General features: G+C 39.5%; 1 protein-coding gene across 1 annotated transcript in view; it reads left to right on the top strand.

Moving 5' to 3' along the window:
* Nucleotides 1-16827, top strand: part of dock2 (dedicator of cytokinesis 2) — a 110048-nt gene extending 93221 nt beyond the window's left edge. The window contains exons 35-51 of the mRNA XM_007565798.2: nt 1234-1274; nt 4313-4403; nt 5037-5147; nt 5697-5786; nt 6691-6795; nt 7010-7151; nt 8718-8799; nt 8967-9051; nt 9404-9490; nt 10322-10498; nt 10885-10968; nt 11067-11204; nt 12316-12443; nt 14610-14808; nt 14970-15075; nt 15647-15795; nt 16131-16827. Of these exons, the coding sequence (XP_007565860.1) occupies nt 1234-1274; nt 4313-4403; nt 5037-5147; nt 5697-5786; nt 6691-6795; nt 7010-7151; nt 8718-8799; nt 8967-9051; nt 9404-9490; nt 10322-10498; nt 10885-10968; nt 11067-11204; nt 12316-12443; nt 14610-14808; nt 14970-15075; nt 15647-15795; nt 16131-16193 (1878 nt within the window). The 3' untranslated portion in view covers nt 16194-16827. The remainder of the gene's footprint in view (nt 1-1233; nt 1275-4312; nt 4404-5036; nt 5148-5696; nt 5787-6690; nt 6796-7009; nt 7152-8717; nt 8800-8966; nt 9052-9403; nt 9491-10321; nt 10499-10884; nt 10969-11066; nt 11205-12315; nt 12444-14609; nt 14809-14969; nt 15076-15646; nt 15796-16130) is intronic.
* Nucleotides 16828-18643: the final 1816 nt, after the last annotated feature.

The raw sequence follows: 18643 nt of genomic DNA, 5'->3' as shown, positions 1-18643 counted from the left end.
AAAAAACAGAGATGTATAAGGCTTCATACGTTCCATTTATAGAAAATAAAACGTTTGCACTAATCAATGACTACACATCAAAGCTTCAAAAACACTGGAGCAACTTGTTAACCTGCTGTATCTCATGTTCGATATGTGATTAAAGCAAAGCACACCAAAAATCTTTCGAGCCAGTTGTCTAATCCCATTGAATGTTTGGAAATTATGTGTCCAAACATTGAATGGATGTGTTATCCGATACATACTGTGGCTGTCAGTCCATCCATCAATCCATCTATCAGTCAATCAATCAATCAATCATGCATTTTTGATCCATTAGTTTGCTCATTTTGGCTACCTTTGCTATACATTTAGGGGGTGAAACATTGAGATGGAATGCTTCACCTTTTTTTTGTCAGCTCTCACTTCACTAAAAACAGACGTGTATAGCATCTTCATCTCTGTACATGTAGCCCCAACGCCCCTGTCAATCTCCTGCCCTGTTCTACCAGCGATGACGAATAAGCCACTTAAACTGTCCCTCTTGAGGCGACTTCTCTTTCCCGACCCAGGGAGGGAAAACAACACTTTTCCCACTCAGAACCAATGTTCAGTCTTGGAGGTGTTCATTGTTATTCAGGCTGTTTAACATTCAGCTGCAAAACGCCTCCCATTGTATTTTATCTCGGAAAAAGAAAATGTGATCTGATACAAGAGAAAAACAAAACCAAAAGAGAAAAAAAAACAGCAGACTTTATTCTTGGCCCTGCTGTTGAAAATATACCTCACAAAATATACTTACTGAATTCAAATAGCCCAAAACAATCAGTGGTACTATGTCTAAAAGTCACCATGTATGTATTTGCGTCTGACTCTTCCAACTTTTTTAGCTTTCTTTCATTTTGCATGTTTGGTGTTGTGTATGTGTGTGTTCACTGTGTGTCTCGTTCGCCGATAATGAGAGGTGGGGTTAAATCGGTTTGTTCCACGTCTCAGTTCTCCGTCGATGTCATTAAACTTAATTAAACTGGGAAATACAGATACAACAGCGCATTACCACACTCACAATACCAGAAGGATGCAGTGAAGCGCTCGTGCTGTAAGACGCTGTTGGACAAACTCGCGATGCAGAAATGCAAAATTACAAACTCAAAACTCTGTGCAGCTCTCCAGAATTTTTGTGGACGTGTTTTTGGGTAAAACACACACTCAAAATTCACTGTAAGTCAACTTCTTCCTTTCTGTTTTCTGCAGAACTTCTACAAAGACATCAACCGTGAAGGAATGTACATCAGGTATTTTGCATTTTGTTCTTGATTTGTCCTAAAATGCTTTCAAACGTCGCACGTCTGTCTCGTACAGTCTGCATGCATTTGAAAAGCGCGTCTCGACGCGTGTGCTCCTAAGTGTGTGCGTGCAGTTTCGTAATCTGACAGGGGATTATACGAGTTCGGCTGAATTAATGTCAAAATCCAACGGATCAGGTGGTGGCCTGACAGTAGAGAGAGCAGAGGGAGACATGATGAGCACCAGCGAGGTGTAAAGGCAGAGAGAGGCAGCATGTTTGCAGGAGGAGAGACAAAAATGACTGACAGAGAACCAGACTATACAGTTTCTGTCAGGTCATGTAGTTCACCTTGTGTTTTCCTTCTTTCTTTTTTTTTTTGTAGCCTTTTTGTTAGAAGAGTTGGCTGATGATTTTAATTCTTCTTGAGGAACTACAGTCAGGATTAGACAAATAAAACTTGAATCGAACTAGGAGTGGACTGGTTCACAAAATCCATGTTTGAATCTGGTTTGGAGTTTTGGGTGCATGGTTTTTGCGTCACTTCGGAACTTCCAGGAAGTTAGCCTCAACAACATATCCAGCTTCCATGAACTATTTGGTCTTCAGCCCAAGTCTCCTCAGAGGATCTGATGTCTTTTAATAACTCGGAAGCCTACTAAACCTTGAATAAATGGATAAAAAATGCAAAGCATTAAAAAAAAAATAGTCAGTGCTGTGCTTGCCATGGGAGTACAGTTATGAGCAAACGAGAAGCTCACACACAGTGCAGGGAGACGGATGCAAACAGAGCCGTGAGGAAACAGACACGCATACAGCTAGGAGAATCATCCTTGGTCCCAAGATCTCGCTCGCCTGCGTGTCTCTGGCTCGCTACAACAGCACAAGACATAACTGAATGATTCATTAGCAGTACTTCTGCAGACACTGATGAAATGTCGACACCATTAGTGTTGTAGCAGGGAAACTTAAATGAAATGCAGAGGACAGTAAGGCACGTGGATCCTCGGTGGTATTGTACAGGTATTGTACACTAACTAGCTGAGTTAGTGGTATTGTACACTAACTCAGCTAGTTGGTCCAGCCAGCAGGGCGACACAGATCATGTACATCTGAAATATATTCAGCAGAAACCAAAGAAGTAATGTGGTGTCAAATAGTTATCGGTGTCAATGTAACTGAGGAAATCAAAGCACTGAGGCTTCGCCTACCTCAGCAGGTTCAGAAACAGACTGGATATGTTGTGCGACCCAAAATTCTCGTTTCACATTTGCCAACAAATATCCTGATGATTCTATAGACGTTTACGAAAATATTTAGAAACTAATAAGACAAAAGAGAATCTTTTTTGAAGGTAACACTTCAGACAAAGAATATGATCATTGGAAGTAGTAGCTTAATGTTCTGGAGACTTCCCCTAATTGATGAAATTATGAATTCTGAAATCTGTAACGGGTTGAATACTTTTTCACAGCACTATTGGTGTATGGGCTGAGGCAGGAAATCCCACAGGGAAGTCGCTGAGATTTTTTTTTCTTGGAAATAATAATAGAGTTTGGCTACATGCCTGCTGCCCTCTGACTACTTCTGTCTTTCTTTCCTGTATTTTCTCTTTTTTTATACATTTTTGGTAATTTATTAAAATGAAAATCTTTGGAACGCTTTCCCAGTAATTCCCCATTTTTATTTTTTATTTTTGTTCCACTTAGGATAACAGACTTCAGTAAACCCCCTGAACACCTAATTGTTTCCTGTTTATGGCTGCAACCAGTTTGATGATGTTGTGATTTTTATTTTTTTTTTTTACAATAAGCTGCAGCACCTGTTTTCACATAAATCCTGTACCCTGCTAAGCAATACGTTAGGCCCAAAAAGTTCCAGTCTTTTGGTTGAGGTTTTCACTTTTCACTAAGACAATAATTTAAACCTGTGAAGGATAAGAAATGCATAGCTTGTAGTGTTTCTGTGTATCAACCAACATATTTGACATGTTGCTGCACCTTAGTAACGTCAACACGTGTTGCATTGTGCTTGCACAAGGCCACAGTTTTCCCCACTGTGGATAACTGCCAGAGAGTTGGATGAAATAGTAAATAGACAAACTCAGAGGATAGAATTACCTTATTTTACTGCGACAGTACAGTGACAACAGTATGGCACTACATATGTCTTGCTTCAGACTACCTAGATGATAAATTATTTAAATAGGGGAAAAGGCATGATAGGTATGTTTAATAAATGATGAAAAATCTTGCTCTTGTTAACTAAAGCAGTGTTTCTGTCAGTGTCTTTGACTGTCTTGTTGGCGTTTTTGCTTCGGTGATGAAAAGGATGTACACATTCTGAACCCAGACAAAGTGCTCAAAATGTTTTTGTCTTTGTTTTTTTTGTTTTTTTTAAATAAACCATTAAAGCACAAATATTACATAAACACAAATGGATATCTGGTAAAAGACATAGATTCTGATGTTACGGCTCAGTGAGTAAATATTCAAGATTGCACATGTGTATTTATTCTATCTTTATGTTAGAAATAGAGTAGCTGAATCATTCATTTCAATTTATTTTCTATCATAAACAATTCCACATTCTCTACAAAGGTTCACTAACCCTCTGATGGTGAATAGTTCCCTCTGTTGAGCTTTTTTCACCCAGACAGATGACATTAAAGACTGTGTCTCTTAAAAGCACCTCTTTTACCTGCAGCCCACTCATAATGCACACAGTGTTTTCCCTTTGGGAGTCCCTGAAACATTTAAATGACCGTTTCTATTCGAGTGGCGCATATTACATTACTTCACCTCACGCGTAGAAAAGACTTTGTCATACTTATAAAAAAAAAAGATACATTGTGCCTTGTTTGCGTATGCGTACTCTTGAGCGACCTTGTGCTGTGCTCAGGTTTCAAGGTTCTTGTGTGTGGAGAGTAATGCTGATACCAGCTGTGCACTTTGGCTAATTCTTCATTTGCAGATGTTCAAGCTGCCCAACACTGGCATCTAGTGGAGTGATGTTTAAAGGAATTTCTCTGGCTTTGTGCGTGTTTAGGTATCTGTACAAATTACGAGACCTTCACCTGGAGGGCGAAAACTACACAGAGGCTGCCTACACCCTTCTGCTGCACTCCCGGCTGCTCAAGGCAAGCTACACACACACACACACATAAACACACAAACACAAGAGGATATGTTTTGTTGTGTAACGCTGCACCCGCTGCCTCACTCGGCCTAATCACTTGTCTGCCTGCGACAAATGAGAGAGTTCTTTACTTGCTGATAAATGGTTGCTACGTCGCTGGCCTCCAAACGATGAAGCCCCGAGGTTAGTTTATGGCTCTGCGTTGGCCACTGCAGCCATATCACTATGGTGATTGATGTAGCGCGCTCGCACAGTGATCGTGTTTGTGCGTGAGCGGATGTGCGTGCGTGTGTTGGACTGTGTTTCACCTCTTTTGTCCCCTGATCATTGTTACGGGACGTTTACAAGCTCGCAAAGGGGTCGGGGGATTTTCTTTCCGCGTTGTGTTACTGCATCAAAGTAGAGAAACTCTACAGGGTTTTTTTTTTTTTTCCACAAAACATAGCTTGCTTGCATGGAAAGTCATTCGCATTATTAGAAACTTAAATCTTTAAAACATATGATGTAATTTAAATAATTAGAGGATGTATGTGGATGTTTTGACATATATGCTGTATGTCTTGGTCATATCACAAAAGATTAATTTTATATAACTGTCAAAAGTTGATAAATAACATGTCTCTTTCTGGTCCAGTGGTCTGATGACATGTGTAGCCCCCAGTTTGAGTTTCATGGCTCCCAAACTCAGCGACAACTCAAAGAAACGCTCTATGACACCATCATCGACTACTTCGACAAGGGCAAGGTTTGTACTGACACCCTTGTATGCAATTTACCATGCACGGATAGTGTAAGTTATAGTTTGATACTCCGTAAGACTAATCATTGCAAAGCAATATGTTTAAATTTTTCCATTAAGACTGGTGTAGAACAGCCATTCGGCCTGTTATTCACAATAAGAATTATAAACTCCACTTATATATATTATCAGGCAACAGAAAGTTAGTAATTAAATTGTACGTAATAGACCTTTACACTTTACACAGATACACATTGTAGTTTAATGACAGTTTAACAATATCTAAGCTCTTTGTTGTGTGTTGTCACAATACAGGCTCATTCTTTGTGTTCAAGCAGCTACTTAAGTCTAATTATTCATCCATCATTGTCAGTAGCTTTGCAAATAAATAAGCAAATCTTCTAAAAAAGAAAAAAAAAAACAGCATGAAAACTGGTCTTGGCTCCGTTACAGAAAATGATAACTTCTCTGAACTGAGTTTATCAGCAGATCGTCTTGAAACCCACTGTTCTGTTTCTGTTCTTTGTTTTTTTTTTGTTTTTTTTTGTGTTTTAGATGTGGGAAGAGGCCATCATTCTGTGCAAGGAGCTAGCAGAGCAGTATGAAAATGAGATCTTTGACTACGAGCTACTCAGCAAGAGACTGGTAATACATCACAGCTTTAAACCTCAAATCAGCCGCACAGCAGTCATGATCAATGGTTTGGCTGCTTCTCATATCCCCGGCTGTCTTCTGTTTATTTTCTTTATTGATATTTCCAATGTTGGATTACTTGAAGGAAACAGCTTTGAAATAGTAACGGTTTGATTTTCCGCAGGCTGTTGCTCGTTCAGACTGTGGTGAATTAAAGTTTGGAGAAACTGAGTCAGCCTCGGAGGTTCATTTAGGTCAGGAGTGTCAAAGTCATTTTTTTTATTTTTGGCCACCTCAAGATTGTGAATGTTCTCAAGAGCCGGTTGGGCCAGAATGGATTGATAAAACCCAAAGACAAACTGTTAAAATATTAATAAATAGCTGTCTGTGCAATCTAAAATTATGACTTTTGCTTTTGGAGTTTGGTTACTAATCACCATTTTAATCTCCATTTTTAACTTAACTTGAAGCTGCGTATAAAACCCTCTGTGACAGTATTTTCTGTAACTGCTGTTTCTTATCTCGAATGCACCAGGTCACATCCTAACTTGTAGCTTCTCTCCCCTTGTTCTGCTGCTTTCCTCACACTCCGTATATCTCACCGCTTCCCAAAGAAAAACCGCTCATTTTCCAACAATGGAAAAAACGGCTCCTTTTCTCCTTGTATGACTGCAGCCGCGGCTCTTCTCAGCTGTTGCTGAATTTATGTGGTTATATAAATGACAGACATTGCCCTTGGATGGGATGCTGGGTTTTTTTTTCTGCATCTATCACCCTCGCAGGTCCAGCATTCTGCTGATGGTAGCTTTGTCATTGGCGTGAGCTGATTAAACTGCCCTGACTGCACACATTGCACATCTGAAACTCTCCCCCCCCTGGACACATCCTTGGTTTCTCTCTTTATCTCTCCCTGCAGGAAAAACAAGCCAAGTTCTATGAGAATATTATGAAGATCTTGAGACCTAAGCCAGACTACTTTGCAGTGGGCTTCTATGGACAAGGCTACCCTCCTTTCATCAGGGTTTGTAGTTACAATGTCTGGTGCAAATCACTAAAATTAAGGGGCATATCTCCATTTTGTGTGCTTTCTAAAAAGAAGCTGCTAAATAACGTAAATGCTAGTAAAAGTAGAAGTAAAAGTGAAATTTGTTTAAGTTTGCTGAGTCTTATAAAGCCTACTTTGTATTTATATATAAGTAGCACAACTATTATGTGTTATTTTCTTCCTGCTTTAGAACAAGGTGTTTATCCACCGAGGTAAGGAGTATGAGCGCAGAGAGGATTTCCAGAACCAGCTGATGAGCCAGTTTCCCAGCTCTGTGCGCCTTAACACCACCACCATGCCGGGAGACGACATCAAGAACTCTCCACTGCAGTGTATCCTTAAAGAAGCTAATCGGCTTTAATCTTTATAAGTGCATACAAAGCAGGGAACGTAAACGGAGCAGATGGACTGCAGCCTTCCAAGACCAGTGAACACAGAAATGCACATTTAATGGCACACTGCAGCTGCGTGGTACTAATAAACAACTGGGTCACTCAAGGAGTCTGAATCCATATCAGTTGATATTGAATTAGGATTAATATCTTCACTTTTATAAACTGACATGAATTGCTGGGCTTCACAAAAAAAAAAAATCTGTGACATGTTGTATTCAAATACAACAAAATTACAACACCATAATATTCTTTAGTCTTTTCTTTTGAGATCTCATCCATTAAAAAGGACAGGAGGAAATAATAATAAATGACCTATATACATGTACCTAGAACATTTCTATATACTATTATGCTACAAACAAGAAATAAAGGTGTTGAGGGCATTTAAAGCAAAGATTGATTATTTGGTGCATTTTACAGCTGCCTGTCTTTTAGAATATATCTGTAGCAGCATTTTACATGGACAAATTCCTCACTGTACAATAGCTCAAGCTTAGTTTAGTGGAGAGGCTTTGTGAACATTGTTTTTTTTTATTATTATTATTATTTTAAGCTGGAGTTAGGACTAGACTTTGATTAGGCCTTTATAAAATATATGTTTGGATCCAATCCACACAAATCTCAAAAGTTTGACCAACTTAAAGTAATCCATCTTCCCTTCATCTTGAGCCTCACTGTGTCTGCTAAAAAAAAAAAAAAAAAAGCATGATACTGCCACCACCATGTTCCACTGTTGGAATCTGTGTGTTTCCCCCCCCCCACAACACTGAGCTTTTTTATGCATTTTCCCCAGAAAGGAGAATAGCATCTTTTAAGTGTTTGCTCTGTCCCCGACCTGCTTTATATTAATCTCTGCTTATGGCTTTGTTTTTTTTCAACAATGACTTATTTCCTTCCCTGAATAAAAGTCCCAATGCAAATCATGGGTATTTATGAAGCAGTCCTAATACTTTAGCAAGATTCTACAGCCCAACATTTCACATTATCACACACAGCATACCGAGGAGTTGGAAAACCCTGAGCTTGAAGTTTTTCTCGCTTTAATATAGGTATAAATAAAGCAGGACAGACTAAGATCCCGTCCCTCTGGTCTCAATCAGAGGCGGTTTAAGAATCGCTTTTAGGTCAGTCTGCCCACTTTCAGCTGGGAAAGCAATTTATCTCCCCAAGACTAAAGATTTTGAACTTTGGAAACGCAAATATATGTTTTGTTCCTGAGATACGAGGACACATTTTTCTTGCTGTTTTTTTAGGCTATGTGGAGATCTATTGTTTTATAAAATCTATAATAAAAAAACTCTTTGTTTAAAAGGAAATGGATGCATTAAATCTCTTGGTATGAGGTCTTTTACTGGTCTGAACACAATTGTTTGTTGCATCCTTATTATAAATCTCAGCTGTAGAGCTCAAATAATATAAATTACATAAATCAAGGTGTCGTAAGTGTAGAAGGACAGTGTGCGTCACACTCAAAGTATTGTTTTCCTGAGCATTTTGAACCAGACATCCAGTGTTTCACTGTGCAGCCAGTTCTGGAGATCCCTCCTCGCCTGAAAAACAAGCCGGTCCCTGACCAGATCATCAAGTCAGTGCTGTCTTAACAACTCAGTCCAATACGATGAAGTGTGCATTTTTGCAAACACTGATAGTTCTGACTATAATAATTTTCTACATCATTCTCTTATTTTTTATGCTTTTAATTAGTTTCTTATTTTCACCCTGGTCTCCGATTCTCTCCGTTTCACACTGTAGCTTCTACAAGTCCAACTATGTGCAGCGTTTCCATTATTCAAGGCCTGTGAGGAAAGGACCTGTGGACCCAAACAATGAATTTGCTGTGAGTTACTCCTTGGAAGTCGATTCACAGCCTCAACCACTGGGACTGTGAAAGGATTTCAAGCGCTGTTGTAAATTTGCATTGTCTTCACTCTGAAATGAAGACTTCCTTTCTCACTGGATAACAGTTTTATAGATACTGCAGGCTGTAAAGTACACAATTAGAGGGTGTAACACGAGCTTGTGTTTAAGTATTTTAGAAGAGCAACTGAGATAATTAGATATAACGAAGGGGGAAGTGTTTGGAAAGAGTTCAGACTGTTTTTTACAAAATATAATAAAGTATTCACAAGTGTCATAAACTTACCAGCAGTTTCTCCTCTTTTTATCTCCTCTGCTCTGTTGTGTTTCAGTCCATGTGGATCGAACGCACCACCTTCACCACTGTGTATAAGCTGCCCGGGATCCTGCGCTGGTTTGAGGCTACCGACATAAAACATGTGAGTCTGACAGACATGTTGATTTACGCTGTGCTTCACTTTATTCATTTTGAAAGGTGGCCTATCATGCTTCCTAGAAGGTTAGGATAGGTCTATGGGCTGTACAAAATATACTAAATTTTTTTTGCACAAAATCATTCTTGGTAGTTCGGCCTATTTTGGTCAGCGGTAAAACCAGCTGACCAAATGTGCTGGAGCTCAGCTCAGGTTGGTAGGCAACACCGCAGTGCCAGCCAAATGAGACTCAGCACCTGGAGGGTTTTGGAAACGGCTCATTTTCCAGAGATTAAAAAGAATGTCTGGGTGTTTTTATGTTTAATCTTCTTTTTAGAAGCAGTAGAAACCCGAATGGAAGTACAAAAATGTGCAATATAGCTTATAACATCTTTAATATATTTTGCAAAATATATCCTTTGATGTCCATCATGTTTCTCAGATTACTTTCTTAATTTTTATGTCACAAACCATGGTGGCGTTGGACCTCTGTTTTGCCACGCTAAGAAACTATAGAACAGTTTTAGGTTACGTCTCTATTGCAGTCTCTGTTCAGGGCAGAAACAGCCAGTTTATCTAAGGTATTTTAAATTAAGGACAAATGCAGTTTTGATCTTTTAAAAATGCTGAAGCTGGCCTTCAATTCAGGGAATGTAAATCAGATTACTTCTGCTCTTCCTCCAACCCTCACCCCCACAGAGACTACTGTTCCCTACAACTTGCCCCCAGGAAATAAACCACATGGCAAATAAAAAAAATAAAAAAAACACTTTCTTCATTAAAAACCTTCATTTGCTGATTTTATTTTTTCTTCTTTCCATCATGGTCCACTTCCAGACTACATTGTCTCCACTAGAGAATGCCATAGAAACCATGGAGTCCACCAATGAGAAGATTCTGACCATGATCAACCAGTACCAAGCCGACTGGAGCCTACCCATCAACCCGCTCTCCATGTTACTCAACGGCATTGTGGATCCAGCTGTCATGGGAGGCTTTGCAAAATACGAAAAGGTATTTCAAATGCTCCCTTTTGTCATCTGATAAAAGGGATTATTTTGCTTTAGGAAAAATTACTAAAGCAAAATTTGAAGCCAGAATGTTTCCTTAAAAAATGACTGATCTTCAGGAGTTTGGCTGAAGATCAAAGGCAGCACTGACAACTAATTAGGTTGTCAACTCTTTACATCGTCCTGAAGCTTTGACAAAGATTTGGTGCAAATTCTGCAGCCATTAATTTTGTCAAATATGGTTTATTTTAGTCTCGGTACCTCATCCTGCATAATAGCTCGTACTAAATTCAGTACCTCTTGAATTTAAAACCCAACATTGCAATCTGCTATAGCTGATATTTTATGTGATAATCTTTAACCAAATCCTGAGTATTTCTTCTCCGTCAGGCATTCTTTACAGAAGAGTACACGCTGCAGCACCCAGAAGATCGAGAGAAACTTCTCCGGCTCAAAGACCTCATCGCGTGGCAGGTACACAGCACGTTCAATCAAATACATGGACATCCACCACGTCTGTGGTCTTGCTTCTGCATGTTTGTTCTGTTTACGTCGTAAATTTTCACGTGTAGATCCCGTTGCTCGGTGGAGGAATCTCTCTGCATGGGAAGAGAGTAACGGACGACCTGCGACCTTTCCATGAGCGCATGGAGGAGTGTTTCAAACAACTGAAGAAGAAAGTGGAGAAAGAATATGGCGTCAGAGAGTTGGTAAGAATTAATTAGAAACAATATAAAGGGGACAGACGTAAAATTACAAACTTGGGAAATCCACAAGTCTGCTCCTGGAAGGCTGGTTGAAAGAGTTACTGTAGTGGAAATTTATAATGAAGTTGTAAATTAGTCTACTCAGGCAAACTACTCTAAAATACTCTTTAAACCTCTGGAGTGGCACAGTAATTGAGTTTTGCACTTTTTTAAATTTCTCTGTGGCCAAAATAAAGCTGAATTGATGTCATTGGAGCGATTAAGATATCTGACCTCTATAAGAAAGTACACTGACAATGATGTCTTGTTTTACTTAGTCATGGTTTTCTGTTATTTACTTTTTCAGATTTCACTGTAGATTCAAAAATGATCCCTTTTTTTGTCACAAAAATTATTCTTGTTTTACACCAAAAACCTTCCTGTTGTTTTTATGCCCTTGGATTTGGATCATCTGAACCAATTAGGACAACATCCAGGAAATGTTACATTAGACTTCAGTAATATCAGACATTTATGTTTGGGATGGTAGACTGTGGCTTGCCTCTCTAATTACCTGTCACATAGATAGCTTCTAATGACCCTTTGCTATCATCCATTGCATCCTACTCATGTTTGTTTTTTTTTTTTATTGGATTGTGAAAACCTTGACTTTGGTTGTGTCCAACCTTCTTTGTTGCAGTTCTGCTTTCAACTTTTTGTTATTAATCTGATTGGAAACATGATTGTGGAAATTGTCTGACTTATGACGGTCACAACAAGTTCTTTTTCTCATTCTGTACTACAGAGTGCCAATAATGTGTGTGCTAGAAATAGTTATTTCTTATTTTGGGTTTTGTTTCACCAGACTCCACATGCTCTGCAAATTTTATTTAACGTGTTTTGTAACTTTCTTACACACCTTTACCAAGAGTATCAATAATTTAAAAAGTTTTAAGAAAAGTATTTAAAAAAAAAGCAAAACAATAAAAATGAATGCTGTTTATTGAGACAGTATGTGATTTTCTGCTTCACTTAAGTGTTTTTCTTGTGAAGGTCAGCTACCATGAAGGTCCTCCCTTTTATACACAATCAGTACTAAATTTTTTATTATTATTATTTCTCTGTGTCTCTGCAGCCAGATCTGGATGAGAGAAAGTCTACTCGTCCTCGCTCAATGCTGCGCTCCTTTCGACAATCCATCATCTCCATCTCTTCACTGCAGGGATCTGAATGTGGAACCCCAACCAAGTCTCACGCAGACAGGTAGAATAAAAGTTTACAGCTTTTTGACATTTAACCTGTCGTCTCGAGTTGCAAAGATGCATCATTTACCAACAAAACAATACTCATGTCAACGCTGATAAACAAACTGCTAAAAAGTGTCAAATGAATACTTTTAGGATGGAAACAAATCAGCTCACAGTGGAAAAATGAATTCATATATTTGTACTGATACAGAGTGTGTAATGTCTTGGAACAAATGGATTCCACTTCATTTAATGGAAATAAAAGTAATCAATCCTTAAAGAACTAAATTCAAAGATAACCCAAAAATCTATTTATTGTACAAACTGATAAAATGATACTCAGTACCGGACCTGAACTGGACTTATTATGCCCCAGAGGTTTTCTACTGGATAAGACACAAGCTCTTTTGAAAGACTGCTCATCTGCTTAAACCCAAGAAAGTTGCAGTTTGGTGCATTTTGTAAAAGTAAAAATCAGATGTTTACTTCGTGGCTCTTGGTTACCAGAAAACGCGCTCATCTCTTAGCAACAGATTAACAACAAATATTGGTGTTGTTCAAAAAATGTAAGATTTCCTCTGCTCGTTTGAAATGCTACTTATCTTATGCTACTTAACAAGAATTGTGCAGTTGTTGAATTTTTTTTAGTGAAAATTTTTTTTTTTTTTTTTTCTTTTTGTCATTGGTGGTGAAATATATTATAAAACCAACATTCAACACAAAAGTAAAAATCTTATTTATACTTCGTGGCAGTTCGTTACCAGAACAACAACAACAACAAAAAACACTCATCCTATGCTTTGCTATAGCAGGCCCCAAAAATTTCAGGTCTCGTCAATATGAGGAAAGGTGAGAGAAAAAAATCATCTAAATTTTACATTTACTTAATTCATTTAATACCCTTATTATACTTGTCTTCAGAGACAAATACTGACCTATATTTGAAATATTTTATTCCATATCTTCCAATTCTTAATAAATCCTCCCATACATAAATTTATTGAGGAACGAATCCTCTCCACTTCTTCTCTGATTCCAATGCATTCCTCTTTTAATGGAGTCATTATTTTTGCCATCTCCTCATAAATGTTTTTTTTTTTACCAGCTGCTAACATTATTTTTTAGCAAATATTTGTATTCCAAGTGCATTTTAGATATCTCCCCACAAATATGAGAAATCTATATTCTGTATTCTGACCAATAATTAAGTGAATAATTCCAGCAAACTCCTGCCAAGTAAGGCTGGAGAACTTGACAATCCCAAAAGACATGAGAATGATCTGCCATATGGTTTCCACACTCCCTCTAACATTGTCTAATTGGCCATTTTTAGTTTTGCTTCAATTTAGGGGTAATAAAGAAACGAATAATGATTTTTCCATGTAAATTCCCTCCGTCTGCATGAGCAGTCCTGTTACTTAATGGAAGTCGGCGCGCCTCCGTGTGTTTTACCTCTCCAAATCATCACTTATCCCCACTAAACCAGCCATGCTGAATGATGAAACAAGCCTCATTAGCCTCATTCACAGCTTCCTGACATCATGTCATTCATGCAAAAGGTGAACCTTCTCTCCTGTGTGAAAACTAAGAGCAGAGGGGCTCCCCAGAGGAGCCACCCTCATAAAGTCCCAGCAGTGTCCCGCTGGAAGTCGTTCTGCAGGGTCTGTTAGAGATCATCCCGGTCCTGTTGATAGGTGCGCTTTCCACCTTCCCTAGAGAAACTGCCTGTCTCACAGGCTGTCCTTCATAATTTGTGAGAAACGCAGCGAATGTTCTGCAGTTTGACTATCATCGTAACCTCTGTAGAGTCGAGGTTTCACCTCATGCTGGCAGTAGCAGCACTGACCATCGACAAATGCAGAACTAGTGAAAAAACAGCAAGAAAAGATGAGTAGGGAAAACCGTCTGTGACCTCCAACTTGTAAAATCGTTCCTGTTAAGGGACGCGTCTCGTTGTTGCCCCTCTACCGCAAATGTTGCCAGTTTTAATAACACTACAGTTACTTTTACTGAATAACAATCACCTCTGCTACTGAGCGGACAAGATCAATATTCTGGGTGTCGAATGGACTTGAGGCTACAGTCTGAATGAAGCGTTCCTTTAATTTGTCTTTTGAGCAGTCTGTATCCTCAGATAGCATTTTATAACTTGTGCTTTTTTTTTTTCTTTGTTTCTTTTAAGGGACATCCCTGAGTCACCAAACTCCTGGTCCTCCACTCTGCCCCGCTCCAGCGGTAGCATGAGCATAGGTGAGGAGAGCGTGGTGACGGTGGGCGATGCAGAGGTCAGACTGAGGAAGAGCAAGAAGAAGAAGAAACGAAGCAGCATGATTTTCATCTCGGAGGAGAGAGAAAGGACGAGCACGCTGGACTGCAAACGGGTGAGCGTTGTCGGCCGTAGAGCAAGACAGAAGATTGTAAAGACATGCACGTCAGGAGGAGGAGGAGGGAGCGGGGGAGGCTGAGTGTAAATACTCGAGCCAGAAAATTCAGAGCCTTTGCTGAGCTGCTGTTTAGTTTTCTGATCTCTGTCTCCCTCTAGCTGTCCAAGAAGCAGGAGTTCCGCAGCGACACCAACCTGTGTGAGCCAAACGACGAAAACGCGCCGCTGACCAATGCCAACTCTCGATCCCTGCCAGCCATCACAGGTAACAGGAGCACTGAATCATCTGAGCCTGGACAGTGATGTCAAAACAGAAAGTCAGGGCCTGAGAGAAAATGTCAGGCTGGAAAAAAAACAAAAAAACACATACATAACCCCCAGGCCAAGGTGGGGGGGGGGCGGGGAGAGACATGTCCACTGCTGGCAAGCATGGAAACGTGGCTCTGAAAAAACAACACACAGCCAAATGTGAAGCAGAAAAAAAAAATGTTGTAATGTTTTAGAGAAATGCATCAATACTGTCCAGTTTCTGTCATTTTATCACTTACATGACCTTGCACTTGTAGTGGTGCATCACAGCTCTGTTCTCTGATGCTCTGCTGGCTTTTTGCCACGTTCAGACAAGCTGAGCCAGCACAGGTGGCCGTGTTAATACACTAACTGTGATTAGTACTGCTGGCCACATCTGAGCGAGCACACTTCTCTAGCAGGAGCAGATTATCGTCAGCAGAACAGCTTCAAGAGCAAAAATGTTTTCCCAAAAGTGTTTTACTGAAAAAAAAACAAAAAAAAAAACAGATAATAAAGCACCGAGTCATGCTCCTTGTTTTCTGTAGGTCTGTCTTTGTCCGTGGCTGGTGGGGGAGAAGAGGTGGACGCAGCCAGAGCCAAGAGGGACAGCAAGAACATGACTCCCTCCGGGACGTCTGACCGGACAGCAGACAGACGCTCAAAGGGCGTCATTAACCTGCTCTTTAAGTCCAAGGTAGACAAACATGACGACACGTTTAATCATTTTCAGTGGCATATTAATCAGACATTTGTAACCCGTTAAAAAACACGTGAGAGTTAAAGAGAAGTTAAATTATTCAGTAGCTGAATCGATTGGACGGTGCATTGCGGTGCAGGACATTATTACTGTCCTCATCCAAACGTACTCTGTATGCATTTACATTTTCAGCTCTCTCAAATCAAAATTATTAAGCGAAAGCAAAAAAAGATGAAAGACGGCATTCTGTTCATGAGCGTTTGTTTTGATTGCTTTTTGCCTTCATTAACGAAAGCTATATTTACATTAAATTGTCATGCTTGTTTTAACAGAGCTCCAGATCAGAAGATCCAAAGCCCAGTGATCCAACCAAGGACGCTGACAACCATTTCTGAAATGTCCTTCGCTAATCTTCTTTTTGCCTTACTCATTTATCTGCACATGTTTTACGACAAGGTTTAAAACCTCCTTCCATATCCAAAATTCCACATCACTCTCAAGTCTGACTGTCCCTCCCAGCATCTCTGTCGCTTAGTCGAATTGATTCAACCTGTCAATAAAGGCTTTTTTTTAATTTTTTTTTATTGGGAGACTTTTTTTTTTTCCCCTGGCAGTTTGAATGACACTTCACAGAAGCTAAATGCCACCTTGCAGCTTTTGAATCAATTAAGCTTCTACAAGAACAAGCAAACACAAACCAGCCATCTGATGCTGCTGATTAAAAATTTCCTTATACAGGTTTCAGCCCGGTGATGACGGACAGTAATGAGAAAGTGATAATTCAGTAAAGCGTACAGGGTGCCATGTCCTCACGTAGGACTCTGAGCTGGAATAATACGGCAAACAGCTTTGATGCACTGATTCAACAAATAAGGGGGGGAAAAAGTCGACAAACAGTGAGATTAATCTGCTGTGCTGTTTCTATCATTCTTTTGAAGCCATTTTCCTTTTTTTTTTGTATGTTTGAGGTACCATTTGTGAAACATTTCTTTTAAATAAAGTCTGACTGTTTTGTGTAAACCAATTCAATATGCTGTGATGTTGGGTTCACTCGCAAAAAGTCTTTCATACCCCTTGCACTGTTTCCGATTTTCCCATATCACAACCACAATTTTTAACATAAAGTTTTTGTTCTTTTGCGTTAAATTGGGATTTAAAGGAAAAGACCATCTGGGAAGAGCAGATATCTTCACAGTGGAACGGAAAGGACGCGTAATTAAAGAAATGTATCTGTGAAATATCTGGAAACTAAGGCATGCTTTTGCATTCAGCACTGCTGAGATAATATTTTGTAGAAACACATCTTTACAGGTGTTCCTCCAACAGCATTGTGCATAGACACATTTTACTATACAGTATATTCTTATATATTATATATTCGACTGACATTTCTCCATAACTTTATCCCTGACCTGTTTAGTGTGTTTCTTTTACTTTCACAATGCTGTTCGCATTTTATTCAGTAGTGTCGAGAGTAGAGGGGTGTGCAAAGAAATGTCAACTACAACATTTTTATTATAAAAACTCAATAAATTCACCAATATTAAAAGCTATAACATTGTGCTTTTACAAAGTTTTTATAACAGAGCTCTAATCTCATCGTCTACTGGCCTTTCACAGGACTGGTCACCTGGCCTTAACAATAAAGTCAGGGATTTTGTTTTTATTTACTTAAGCTTTCTACCCAGAGGCGAGCATGGTGTCCCTCTTTTTTTGTGCTAAATCTAAAGCTTGAAACCTTTGCTGTGTAAGGTAAGGTTGTTTTTAGATTTGTAATTTGTTTCTGCGCTTGTAGATACCACTCCAGGGTTACAGTGAATAATTTACTCTGTGAACAGGACCATTAAAAATGAAAGAGCAGCCCAAGATAAGGCCAGTCAGCAAAGGACGATGTTGGTGAGCCACGCCACGTCTGAAGAGCTATTTTGGGCCAAAAGGGCGGGGGGGGGACGACAAGCAGCTCAGTGGGTGGTGAGCAGATTTATTCCTTTATCCTTTCAAAGAAAAAAAAACAATCTGGGAGACACCTGATGGCCCATAGGGTCGGTTGTGCAGCTTAAAGTTTGGTACCTGTGGGTTGGTCCTGGCTTATTTTAAATCCGCACAGCTAAACCCCCCAAAGCCCTGACAGATAGCAAGCAAATGGAGTGGGAAGGTTATTGGCTCTCATCCTGCCTTCTTAATTGAATTTAGTGACATTTTAATAAAGACATTTTGCTCAGTTGTTGAAAGGAGCGGACAGACAGCTGCATTAGATGAATATAAATTAGTAGTCTGTATATTCAGACAGGGCGCTAATACCTCTCCTGCTCTGGTAAAGTGACATTAAGTGAGAAAATATAATTTCAGATTAGGCTGTTTTAATGACGCGCGGATTGGATGGGTATCTCACATTTGCCCTCTGGAGGTTGTATTTCCTCACGGCTCTCTCTGGGCTCTGTACTTGAGAAGCACATGTAGTCAGGAGGTGATTAAGGGCAGTCGAAGCTTGGCTTCCCTACCTTATTAATGCTACCATTAGCTGCTTTCACACTGACCACAAGGCTTCCCAACAGCCAATTTAAAGTTGCACAGTAGCCATTTAAAAGTCTTGCAAAGTCCTGCCCTGTGACTCTCTAGTCTGGAACATGGAGTTTTTGATTAAACCGCGACTCCAGTCAGTGATTTCATTGCCAAAGACACACGTCTTACAAAAAAGATGGATTGAGTGGCTGGCAAAGTGGAAAGAAATGCAGTTTATTCTCATAGGAAATAATGGTGGTGCATTGCTTGAGTGATTGTGACTAATCACCAATGAAATTATTCTGAACTGTCTGAATTCATGAAAAACAGCATATAAGTGTGT

This window comes from Poecilia formosa, unplaced genomic scaffold (assembly GCF_000485575.1).
Source record: "Poecilia formosa unplaced genomic scaffold, Poecilia_formosa-5.1.2 Scaffold183, whole genome shotgun sequence".
Classification (NCBI taxonomy): Eukaryota; Metazoa; Chordata; class Actinopteri; order Cyprinodontiformes; family Poeciliidae; genus Poecilia; species Poecilia formosa.
This window is presented reverse-complemented; position numbering and strand designations above follow the sequence as displayed.